The 13533-nt window shown below is 38.1% G+C and overlaps 1 protein-coding gene and 1 long non-coding RNA gene across 2 annotated transcripts in view; one reads left to right on the top strand and one right to left on the bottom strand.

Annotated features, from left to right (window-relative positions):
- Positions 1–13533, bottom strand: part of LOC115214401 (atrial natriuretic peptide receptor 1-like) — a 300999-nt gene that overhangs the window by 238286 nt on the left and 49180 nt on the right. Inside the window, exons 10-14 of the mRNA XM_029783597.2 lie at positions 10855–10935; positions 9082–9159; positions 4822–4926; positions 3488–3559; positions 1678–1840 (exon numbers count right to left, since the gene is read on the bottom strand). Of these exons, the coding sequence (XP_029639457.2) occupies positions 1678–1840; positions 3488–3559; positions 4822–4926; positions 9082–9159; positions 10855–10935 (499 nt within the window). The remainder of the gene's footprint in view (positions 1–1677; positions 1841–3487; positions 3560–4821; positions 4927–9081; positions 9160–10854; positions 10936–13533) is intronic.
- Positions 6256–13533, top strand: part of LOC118764239 — a 16108-nt gene continuing 8830 nt past the window's right edge. The window contains exon 1 of the long non-coding RNA XR_005000036.1: positions 6256–6440. This is a non-coding gene — a long non-coding RNA (uncharacterized LOC118764239). The remainder of the gene's footprint in view (positions 6441–13533) is intronic.

Here is a 13533-nt window from a genome sequence, read left to right on the forward strand (position 1 = left end):
ATAGCACTAAAAAATTGTAATGAAATTATCTGATATATCTGAGACAAAGATGAAATGAGTAAAAACAAGCTTAAAACGTTTCTATTTTCTGCTTCACTAGTAACAAATTATGGAGGATAATAATATTCAGTAAGAGAAAATTGGGAATTAGAATTGTTATTGTTGTCCAGTCTCCGAGTCAGCTCTGATGCGAATAGCTGGACGCAATCCATACAACTATTTTTCATGTTATTCCATGCCTCCGGTCAGCTGAGGACCACACTGCATACTCCAGCATGTAATGAGGGATCGTATAAAGTGTTAGTGTTACAGTCTGTACGTTTCACTATAAATACTATGCAGTCTACCTTCTTTTCTTTGCGTCCGCATATACAAACGATGTCGACACAGAGGTGGGCAAAGAGCATTTGGTCAGAGTGCACCGATGCTTTTCCTTTTCAAATGCATTGGCGGTAGAATGAAGCGAAATAATTACAAGTAGTTGACCTCAAATCGAGAACCCGGAAACATTACTAACGTATTATGTTCGAGATTACACACACGCGCGCGCGCACGCGCGCGCACACACACACACACACACACACACACACACACACAACACACACACACACACACACACACACACACACACACATATATATATATATATATGTGGAGGTGCAATGGCTCAGTGGTTAGGGCAGCGGACTTGCGGTCGTAGGATCGCGGTTTCGATTCCCAGACCGGGCGTTGTGAGTGTTTATTGAGCGAAAACACCTTAAAGCTCCACGAAGCTCCGGTAGGGGGTGGTGACCCCTGCTGTACTCTTTCTTTCACTCTTTCTTCTGTTGGCCTGCTCGCTTAGCCAGCGGGGTGGCGTCATTTGAAGGCTAAAACAATGCGAACGCATTGTGACCAGCGATGTGTAACAACGTCTGATGGTCTGGTCAGTCATATGATCATGTGATATATATACATATATTCTCATATTCTCATTACTGCCTGTACTCGGCTAACGGTTCGTTCTGAAGCATGTGTATATTGAGTTCTACACTAGGTTATTCGCCGTGCAATGCCTAAACAAGATCATATATATATATATATATAAACTAATAAAGAATTTAATCGTCGGCGAAACACTAGCGAAAAGTCCGTATAAATACAATTAAAGGTATGTGATAAAACACGAACTGGCAGAATCGTTAGCACGCCGAGCGAAATGCGTAGCCGTATTTCGTCTGCCGTTACGTTCTGCGTTCAAATTCCGCCGAGGTCAACATTGCCTTTCATCCTTCCGGGGTCGATAAATAAAGTACCGGTTACGCACTGTGGTCGATGTAATCGACTTAATCCCTTTGTCTGTCTTTGTTTGTCCCCTCTATGTTTAGCCCCTTGTGGGCAATAAAGAAATATATAATGATGGTCATATTTATTGGTTATCAGGAGGTGTCATGGCCGTGTGATTAAGAATTTCGCTGCTAAGTTTGATGCCATTTAGCAGTGCCTCGGGAAAGTATCTTATAGCATAGCCCAAGGTTAAACAATGCCTTGTGAGAAAAATTATATAACGGAGACTGTGCAAAACCTTATTGTTTTGTATATGTTTGGCTGTGTGTGTGTGTGTGTGTGTGGCAGAAATATGTACAAATCGGCGGGAAAATTACGGATAAAGCAACTACATTGAGCAAAAAGACTAACTTTTGTATTCCTCACTGAACTTCGGAGGGTAGATATTCTGTTTATAGAGCTGACCAAGTCCATAGTCAGAGACCTTTAATACGAAGCGTCCATCAATAACACAGTTGGAAGAGGTTAACCGTCCGTGCGACTTTATATCAGAATCGTGCAGAAAGATCATTCCCTTAATGAAAAAAACAAAAAGAAAAATATATTATTCTGTATGAAAATTTTTGTAGCTCTAATTAATGGAACTGTGTCAGTGATCAGGCCGCAAATTGAGCAACGAAAGTTTTAACACCAAATGTTAAGTATTTGAGCGAAGATAAGTTTGTCTTAATGGCTGACATGCGTTTTCCACACTGCAATTGCTTTAGTTTCAACACTGTCTCACATCAAATCACCAGACAATTACATGTACGGAAAAGAATTTTAAAAAGAAAGGAAGAAAATATACAGACTGAGACGGAATAATTGCAACAGAAAAAATCTCCAAAATTTCTTTATTAAACTGAATGATTTGGGGAAGAAAAGCCTTTTAAATTCAAATAATTATTTACAATTTTTCGTTTCATTATTCCTTTATATGTCTTTAGATCATAAACAGTGGAGGCGCAATGGGCCAGTAGTTAGGGCAGCGGACTCGCGGTCGGAGGATCGCGGTTTTGATTCCCAGACCGGGCGTTGTGTGTGTTTATTGAGCGAAAAAACCTAAAGCTCCACGAGGCTCCGTGGTGGCGACTCTTCTTGTACTCTTTCGCCCCGACTTTCTCTCATTCTTCCTGTTTCTTGAGAAACGCTGCGATGGACTGGCGTCCCGTCCAGTAGGGAATCTGGGAAACTGGGTCCATGAGCCTGGCTAGGCTTGAAAAGGGCGCAAAGAAAGAAAGATCATAAACAAACTCTGGCGCATTGCTCGACAAGCGGTATGTGCCTTTCAAGGAATACAAGGAATGAGAGAATACAAAAGAAGTTTCCTTATTGTCTTCTTTCAGTTATTATTTTACAAGACACCTTCTTATCCCCTTGATACACACAAGTTCTCCACACCCGTTTCGGAACTCAAAACTAAAACCGCCAGCCAGAACCAATACCGTAAGACATTTTCTCCAATGTTCTGACAATTCCACCAGCCAGCTGCCCCTGGATGTGTTCTCTTATATTATCATCCCTGGAAGGTGAAAGGCTAGCAACGTCAATAAACCTATCCAGCCATCAATGTTTACTTCATTCTCAGAAATTCACTAACAATCGCTCTCTTCTTTAAAAAAAAAATGCAACAGCTTCTGGTTAATGTTGCAGAATTTTCCCATATCTAAACAAAGATTATTCAGTCTTGTAAATAGTATCTTCTTTCGTTAAAGTAGAGCACTCAGCCACTTCGATTTGAATGGATGTGCGGTGCTTTTTGAAAGACACTTTTTCCAGACAAGTAATTCTATAGAGCTAACTGGATCAATTGCTTGGTCACCCAGTTCGTCCGATCAGACATTATTGGACTATTTTTATGGAATCGTGTAAACCGTTGCATACTCATCGAAGTCACGTTATTTAAATGAGCTGAGAACCAGGACCTTAGACGCATTCCATAAAATCACTGAACTGCTACAACAGAATGTCTTTGCCTATTTGGAAGAACCAGTTTGCAAGATGTGTCAAGAAACGTGGAAGTCATGTTGAATGTTAAAAATGTTGGATGTATAGCGTAAAATCTGTAAAAATTGTTCCTACGGTGTAACTGTCGAATGCACATCCAAATTTATTAACGTCTAAAGTTGAACAAGGACTTTTTAAAACACCTTGTATATTAATAAAACCGTATTGAACTTACCTTCACAAGATCTTTGATGAAAGAAATACGCAAATCTTGATCCAATGTGACTGTTTCGTTAGCAAAAAGATCCTATTGCAATTGAAAAAGATAGTGAGTAAGGATCTTTTTATATATTATCATAAACAACTGAGATTATATATGTAAAAATGTATTTCGTTGCTATAAAAAGCAGGGAAGATCCTTCGGTCGGTGTGTTAAAGATTATCATTGATTCCTGTAGTTAAGGCTGATCAAAGAGTAGTGCTCAACTAGTTTCTTTAAGTTAAAGATTGCGATTGTCTTCAATTTCGTTCTGTATCAATAATTTCTTGTCTGAATTCTAATGCCAAAAGAGTCGATACGTCGTATAGTATTAAAGACGATGGGCAACTTCTGTGTAAAAATGACGTCATCTGTATAGTTTTAGATTATATGTATTCTGTCAGCGAACGGCATCAGCAAGCAACGATCTTTTACAATCCCGATATTTCACTTTGCTTTCAAGAACGTCCATTTTCACTTCTCTTTTCTATTGAGCTAGTTATTTCTGAGGTTATCACTAAGGTGATCAGGGAATATTGTACCGGTTTTTAGTTTCTCCTTTCTAGGCTGTAAGCTCAGACACCATCCCGGTAGACTTTGCATCAGCTTTTGTTTGTTGAATGATCAATTGATTACAGTCCTTATCCAGCAAAATCTAAGCTTTGTATATCAAAAAAACAAACAAAGACTGATCCACCTAATGAGTGAGCCACTTTCAAAAAATAAAACCAAATCTCCCTCAAATCACTTTACTGTTCCAAAAAAGAATGGCCATATTAGATACTTTAATCTTGGACCGAACTTGTACGCAACATGAGTGGAGGCCCAATGGCCCAATGGTTAGGGCAGCGGACTTGCGGTCGTAAGTGAGTGTTTATTGAGCAAAAACACCAAAGCTCCATGAGGCTCCGGTGGAGGAGGATGGTGAACCCCCTTGTACTCTTTCACCACAACTTTCTCTCACTCTTTCTTCCTACTTCTGTCACAAAGCAGAGGAATCATGATGTAACCCATTATGGTGTGGTAAACTTTCAGATCCTAGTTAGATTGCGAATCCTCTGTACTCCAGGATGGTTCAGCTCTCTACCCGTTAAAAACCACCGTTTACGGAATGAGGATAACAACCGCCAGTGTATCGCGTGTGGTGGGTGGATCTTCAAGTTGCCACACGCATTCTTTGTAGCTTAGAGTAGGCTCGAATTAGAGATTATTCTTTGTGGCTAATGGCGTGAGTCCTGATTAGAAGAAGAAGAAGAAGAAGAAGAAGAAGAAGAAGAAGAAGAAGAAGAAGAAGAAGAAGTATAACTTACATGAAGACTGCCTTTGTTACAGTATTCATTTAATATTAACACTGCACCTTTTTCAATACAGGCGCCAATAAAATGAACCAGGTTTTGGTGGTGTGTTCGGCGAATCTGAGCAAGTAGATAGTAAAATATATTTAACTAAAACTGTAATTACAGAAATTCAATGAAATTCAAGTATTTTTCATTAAATTATTAATAATCTTCAGGTCTTGTGCCAAAATTTGAAACAATTATGAATAACATTCTGCTAAACTAAAATATTTATAGATAAAATTGCAATATATTTCGTCTAAATAAAAATAAATATGATTGAAGTAATAATAAAATCCATCTTAACTGAAACACAATTCGTTGAAGTTCTCCCAGAATAAAATATTTATATTAAATGGTAATATAATTCTGCTGAGCGTAAATTCAGTAATATCTTTCATCGAAATTCACTTTAACTAACAGTTAATATACTTAGATGATACTAGACATTAACAGAACCAATTTGAGGATGAAAAAACGATTAGGAACTTTGACTGGTTCAGATATATATATATATTTTTTTTGTCTCTAGTTTCATCTCTGAGCTGCGGCCATGCTGATGCACCGCCGTTTTGCTACACTGTTATTACTAAGAGCCTCCTCTAATATGTAGCACTTGGTGAAGAATGGAGTTTGATATAGCTACCCTCATTTGCACCTCTTGCCATGAGGTAGGTTCATCTGGGACTCTCGACAGGAAGAGGTCTAGCTTTGATTTAAAAACCCCTACATCTACTTTGTGCAAGTTCCTCAGACTCTTTGGGAGAATATTAAAAAGTTGTAGGACCTTGAAACCCAGGTTGTTGCAGTAACTGGTCCTGAAGCGTGATGGCGTTGCTGGGATCTTTGGCACTATGCAGTGTCGTCCCGTTCTGGCATTAGTGTAGTTTTCAATGCCAGAATTTGGCACAATTCCTTCCAGGATCTTCCAGATATATATTACTGCATACCTCTCCCATCTTCTCTCCAGGGAGTAAACTCTTATCTGTTTCAACCTTTCCCAGTAGCTGAGCTGTTGCAAAGAGACGATCTTCTTTGTGAATCTTCTCTGGGTTGCTTCAAGGTCCGCTATTAATTTCACACTGGTGAGTGACCAATATATATATATATATTGCTTGTCGAGTAATCGTGTTGCATATCACAGTACAGATGTACTTTCAAATCAATCCCTCTCAAACTATGTGCGTCATTCTATGCTTTCTGTTTCAGTATTTTCATTTTCATTTTTTAAGGTGCTTTTTTGTTACAACAGTTTTCTTTTTTAAATTTCGACCAAATAATTTACTCGGTTATAAATCTAATATACTTCTTTTAAAAACAATGTATACCAGCATGATAGAAATATTTATTTACGAAATGAGGAGACAAATATATATATATTATTCTTAAACAAGAATGTAATTGCTAATGACTTCGAAGTTTCGGTCAGTTAAGCCATCATCGGATGAAGGCTTAAATAGCTGAAACTTCGAATTCACTGTCAATAATATTCTTGTTTAACAATAAAAACTTTGTACTCTACAAAACTATAGAGTAACCTATCAGATTAATGTAAAATAGTTTTTATTACATAAGTGAATATAAAAACAAACGTTCTCACACACACACACGTGTGTGTGAACGTTTGTTAGTCTCCTTATTTCGTAAATAAATATTTCTATTATGCTTAAATACATTGTTTTTAAAAGAAATATATTATCTACATAACCGAGTAAATTCAAAAAACAGAACTCTAAAAAAACACAGTACCTTAAGAAATATATATATATGTGTGTGTGTGTGTTTTATATTTCATCATACATGAAATATAAATATATTTGCACAGCAAATTATATTTGTAGATATGAACATAATCAAAGATAATCGCCACTGACGAATTAGTAAACTACTTAATGAATGTTAGGGTGTATCCCGTGATTAACGTCATGCTTTATGCATTGCCAAGAAACTTGACCTCCCTATTCCGAATAGATGTACTATAATTTTTTTTCCTCCAAACTACATTTGATTGAACGCACCATCTTTTTGTATATATAGAACCTCTTTGGCAGAAGTGTCTTATATGAGAGTGTTTTTCTGCTGTTTCGAGCGCAGAGGTTCTCTCGTTGCTAGAGTACTTTTACCTCGCTACATAAGTTCGTCCATCTAAGGTCCCTTTCGATGTAATAATGTCTTGCACACTTGTGCTTTTAAAACTTGACCACTCAAAGCAATGAGGAAGTACCTGTGCAGTCACAAGACCTGCTAGAAATAGCAACTAAATTTATCTCAAATGACATCTTACTTCTTTAAAGAATACATTGGTCAGTGTGTTAATTGACGAGATGATCATAGCTGGAATGCCTTTGACCACAAGTCTACTTGATTACTGTCTGGGGTTAAACAGTTAGAGCAAAACGATTCAGTTATACAGGACTTCTCAAAACTTCTTTCCCTGTTACCCTTATAAATTTCACACTAAGCGTGACGATTAAAAATGTATGGCAACCATTCCTTTCGCGACAGCGTTAGCGGCATACCTGAAGTAAAAGAAGTTAGCCTAACAGAGAATCGAAACCACAGGAAATCAGCATTATGTTTGAAGAAGGAGCTTATTCGACAATTTTCGGTTGGAAATTTAAAACTTTGTGCTTACACTTTTTCCCTGGTCCTTGCAGTTACTCTGCACTGTCCTCTTATTATTATTCATATGACCTAGATATTATTCCAATAGCCAAGTCATTCCATCTAACGTTGGAAACCTCTTGCCTTCAGGCAGGCTTCTCAACGAGGAAAATGGTGATGAGAGGTGAAATAGAGCTCAGAACACAACACAATGCATCTCCTCAAACACTGATAATTCCGCTAATCCAAAAATCCTGCACTTGTCTTTTCCTTATTGACCCCGAAAGGATGAAAGTAAGTTTAACCTCGGCAGGGTTTGAACTTAGAGCGTAGAGAGTCGGAACATATTCCATAAAGCGTTCTACTTGATGCTCTGACAATTCACTGTTTTAATGATAAGTCGTTATATGGTACTGTTAGTAAAACACTAACGATGCCAGCACCAGCAAAAGATAAAAACTGCAGAAAACAGGATATAAAGTGTTGCAGTATTTAGTTGCATCATTTTACATTTTGAGTTCGAATTCTGCCTAACTAGACTTTGCTTCGTATCTTTCCAGATTCACGTACTACAATGTAATCAACTCTGCCCAGTCACTCAAAATTTGACCGCCTGTGTCCATGTTAGAAATCAGTCTAATAGCTGCAGCATGTCTTCCTCTACAAACAAATGATTGTCACCCAGTTTTGCAAATTTCCACACCACTTTTTTTGCAACGGCTTAATAACTTTTTAAACCCCTTAATGGATTATCCCGAGTTTACTCGTGTATCGCAAATGTATCTTTTTAGAACCAGACGAGTATACTCGGTCAAAATTAACTATTAATTTTAGCACTCAAACGAGTTTATTTGTTTTGTGTCGTTTCATTTTTGAGCAATCACGAATTTACTCGCGTTGTCGTACGCCTGGCAGCACATATTCTGGCGCCATTTCAAAGAGTTTACGCTTCTGAGTTTTGAACTTTTACTTCAGTGCATACTCAGATTCAGGGGGAGGTTGATGTCATTTTAGAACCGTCTCGTTTTGATTCACTATTATTTATACAAATAAGAGAATTATTTACGCACGAAATCAGGAAGACCATCATCGATCCCACATCCAACAAGATTTTCCCCAGCTGGTCATTTTCCCATGGAAATACCACCATGTGATAAGAAAAAGAACCCTACAAGACAGTGTGCAAAATGCGCAGAGAAGAGAGACGCTAAAGGGAAGAAGATTCGAAGGGAAAGCAGATACATGTGTGATGTCTGCAAGATAACTTTGTGTGTAACTCCTTCTTTTAAAAATTATCATTCTAAATAAACTGTCTTTCTTATGTTTTAAAATTTTCCTTTGATTTAAAAGCAATACATCTTATAAAAAATCGAAGATAGTTAAGTTATATGTATTTTTTCAATGTCCTAGTTAACTCGTTTAAATCCAAATAAGTAAAAATACATTTTAATTTCTATAATAAAAAAATAAATGAAACAAGATAAAAAAAAACTTTTTTTGTAATTAAATAAAGGAAATAAAAATAATTGCTCTGAAATGAAACGCCATGTCAAAATAATTGATCCATTAAGAGGATCAGTTTATAATTAAATATGGAGGGCTAACGAAGGTTAAAAATAATTCTTATACCTCATTTAATTCCCTAATCAGAGGCTTGCTTAAAACAACATCTGGAAAAGGTAATCGTTTCACTGCCACAGGCGCTCCCTGCAAAAGAATACGAAAATGAAAAGTATGAAATAACTCAATGGGTCGATGGTTTGATCACGATGGTCCTGGGCTCTTGTATTATGTCAAGTGCAAATTTATAAGGTGAACTTATTATTTATTCAAGTGAGGCGGGACAGTGCTCATGAAGGACGACTTCTAAAGTTAATGGAATATTATGCTAACATAATAATTCATCACCTTTATTATTGGTTACTATAAATGAATATGTGGAGGTGCAATGGCCCAGTGGTTAGGGCAGTGGACTCGCGGTCGTAGAATTTCGGTTTCGATTCCCAGACCGGGCGTTGTGAGTGTTTATTGAGCGAAAACAACAAAAGCTCCGCGAGGCTCCGGCAGGGGGGGGTGGCGATCCCTGCTGTACGCTTTCGCCACAACTTTCTCTCACTCTTTCTTCTGTTGGCCTGCTCGCTTAGCCAGCGGGGTAGCATCATTTGAAGGCTAAAACAATGCGAAGTGCATTGTGACCAGCGATGTGTAGCAACATCTGATAGCCTGGTCGACCACGGTGATAAATGAATATAAAATATCGACTATAATTAGATGATCTAATAGACTTTAAAGGGATATATGAATGTGTAAAAAGATATATTAAATACACAAAGAAACTTATCAATTTTTTTTTCTTCTACCGATTAACAATTATATTTTCTTTTCGTTGCTTTCACGGATTTCCATGACTCTCTACCATCATTCGGTCCTATTATTATGAATTCGAATTGGGAGCTTGAGTCATAGTGAATTTTTCATTAGCTGATTATACAGCCATGGGTGCCACCCCTTTGAATGCGTTGCAGTTACTCTCTTGATAGAGCTTGACGGTCCTGACCATTGATCTTCTAAGATTACTCTACCCAGCATCAATGTAAGAAGCACCATTGGCTCAGTTGAGTTCTTCTGCTACCTCTTCACAATCCGCCACGCTGCAGCCCCATGATTTTGCCGTGTCTCTGGGTGGCTGAACAGGTGCTGTGCCTTGCTAAAGGGCAGCTTGTAACTAAGTAGGGCACGGTCGTCACTCCGTGAGGTATTTTCAGAATGCCCGCATATAAATATGTATAACATTTACACTATAAAATCGAACTCAGGACTACCGACCAACGAACGACCAATTACTTTTTACAGTGCTTTCGCACTGTAAGACATATATATTTAAATAAGTTCCCTTCATTTGAGTGCTAGTAAGTTGAAAAAGAAAGGTACGACCGATAGTGTAGACCTTGATACGATAAAGCGATAAACGTCGCCCTTTTCAAGCCTAGCCAGGCTCACGGGCCCCGTTTTCCGGTTTCTGTGTTCCCCCCAGCTGGACGGGACGCCAGTCCATCGCAGCGTTACTCAAGAAACAGTGAGAGAAAGCTGTAGCAAAAGAGTACAACAGGGGTCGCCACCACCCCCTGCCGGAGCCTCGTGGAGCTTTTTTAGGTGTTTTTGTTCAATAAACACACACACAACGCCGGTCTGGGAATCGAAACCGCGATCCTCCGACCGCGAGTCCGCTGCTCTAACCACCGGACCATTGCGCCTCCACAGACCTTGATACACTTACGGTTAACTAAGAGGCTAGACAACAATAGAAACATAATTTAGAATGATGTTCACACCTAGTTACAATTCGCTCTTAGTTTACACTGAAATTGAAATTCAGCTATGTATATAACAAATAGGTGTTACCTTGTAAATAGCTGTCTGAATAAATATTTGATTTTCTGAAACAATTGAAGCTATTTTCGATTTGGATGACTGAGCACTAATCTGAAAAAAAAACAACAGAATCATGAAAGAAAAAAAATGAGGATATTCTCTGACCAATTGAAATAGCTGAGAAGAGAATAAGAGTGCCTATATATGTTTATGAGTTTTAACGTGTCTGCGTAATTTATAAGTACATTTGTTCATATGACTGCATTCGTGTTTCTGTGTCTGCTTGTGAATGTTTTCGCATATGTGAGAGCACGTGTACTTGTGTTTGATTGTGTATGCGTGCGTACTGATGATGTGTATTTGCTTGTGGCGACGCATAATGTTATGATGTGTGTATGTATGGGCGTGCAACGTACTAATGGATACTACGTGTATATGTGAGAGTGTGCCCGCACGCCCATTAGACGAAACATTGATAAACTGCTTTTATGTGTATGTAATGATTTTCAGGCTCTGGCAAAAGATCGCAAACTTTTGGCTAAGAAGCATGAACGACAAAATCGACCATGGTGAAGTTTAAACTTGTAACGAAACACCATGGAGCGTTTTAGTCCGTGCAGCGAGGGAAATATAAAGGAAAATAGAAGCTGATGCTGCATAGCTTGATCGAAAAGACGAACCTAGGAAAACACTATCCAATGCATCCTTTCTTAAGACGATCAGAGGCAATTTGAGGGATATTCTGCTGCTATTTCTAGCTCCTTTGTTAGTTCGTTGTTTATCCCGGAACGGAATCTGATCAAGCAAGCTCATGTTTGACATTATTCCCTGTCGTCGCGATCACTCCAGCTTTTAAAGGGTATACCTTTGACAACGTTATATAAAGTATGCTTTCAGTTTTCAAAAATGGTAGAATGTAATTTGAGAAAAAGTCTTGGTTGCTGCTGTTTCTAGCAGGTCGAGTGACCAGGTTGAAACACCGTTGTTTTTTTTTTGTTAATTTGTGTATGCTGGTGGTACTCAAGAATTGGTTATAGAGACTAAAGTTTCAAGTGAGCTCTTTCATCAGAGAAAAATGTGTCTAACTGAATACCATGATATTCTATTTGTAATAGAATATCCAGTAATTTTTGCTAGTTTATTTTGTCGTTTTTGAGATGTATTTGGATAGTCTTTTAGACTGAAAACGATACGACTCGGTTTGTATAGACGGTCCATGTTGGCCTCCGCAGTTGGCTGTGGAGGCCATCACACAAGAAGAACTAATTGAGGTCAGGAGGACCTGCAATAATGAAGATTTTGTGTCCTTCCGTCCGGGCCTGCCAATACAGGCTTTCCTGCAGGCGGCAGGAAACTTACTTGGGAGCCCGGACAAGGAAGATGAATGAAAAACGAATTTTTGTTTTTGGAATTTTTAAACTTGTATTTAATTACTGTATATTAATTTTTCTTGATTTTAAATTGAACAGTGTTTTCGTGGGGTTATCGGTCCTTTTTGTCTTCTCTCCTGGTGCTATATGAATATTTAATGTGGTTTTAGAGTCAAGTTTTGGCTGCTATTTCCAGCGTGGAGGTATCTCTTAGATACCCTAAATTATAATTTTAATAATAATTATTACCTTTGAAGGTTTTTATTCCCATGCTGGCCACTTGATAAGATCAATATTAAATTAACGATCTTATCCTTATATATATATATATATATATATATATTATATATATATATATATAATATATATATATTGTTGTGAATAGTTCAGTTCACGGTACTTCTTGACCTACTTTGCTTGGCTTGGAGACTGAAAGTCTACAATACAAAGTTATAGTCCTTTGTTTTAGAAAGAGTGGTGGCTTCTGGAAGGACCCCTCCCCTTTTGCCGGTCAGGGAAGGGTCAAAGAAACTATCTTATAAAAAGGAGCTGTGAGTCTGTAGATCAGTTCCAGTCGAGGACAGAGCAAGTTAGTAACAGGTTGTTTCTGCTGTGACTGAGAAAGACAGACACAGAGAACTGAGAGATGACAGGCGAGAGCGTGGGAGGATGACAGCGTTGAGAAAGACAGACACAGAGAACTGAGAGCGAGAGAGGGATTACGACGGATAGAAGGCATGGCTATTGTAGTAGGAGTTGTAACTAGAAATTGAAACGGTATGTGTTGTTGAATTGTAACGTGAATTGTTGTATTGATGTTGAAATGTAAAAGAGTTGATGTGCTGAGTAAAGGGCTTGTTGATGTGTCATAAAGAACAATGTGAATTGTATTGATAAGTGCTAAAGAAAAAAGAAGGAAAAATACAAGAAAAGAACTCTGAACTGTATCATTAATGTGTACGTTAATTGAACGTTATTTGTTTTAATTGGATTCGAACTATTGTCTCTGAACTGTATATTGCATCTGCATGCTTTGATCTGTTGCATGTATTTTCTTTGATTTATTTGATTTGTTGTATACCTGTTGTTTCTTTCTTTGATATATCTGATGTATCTTTAAATGTATTTGATGTTGTAATGATTGTCATAAACTAGTTGTTAAATGTAAGCCAATTGCCTCTGTGTGTCTCTCTCTGTGTCTCTTCCTGCTGCTGTTGTTGTTGTTGTTATCTCTCTCCTCTCTGAGTTACGTGGCGAACATTCGTCGATCGATCGAGCCTGGTCAATCGTCGTCGCTCGACTTGTTGGGATCCCGGGTTCGAGTTCGAGCGACGGCAGG

Source organism: Octopus sinensis, linkage group LG7 (assembly GCF_006345805.1).
Source record: "Octopus sinensis linkage group LG7, ASM634580v1, whole genome shotgun sequence".
Lineage (NCBI taxonomy): Eukaryota > Metazoa > Mollusca > Cephalopoda > Octopoda > Octopodidae > Octopus > Octopus sinensis.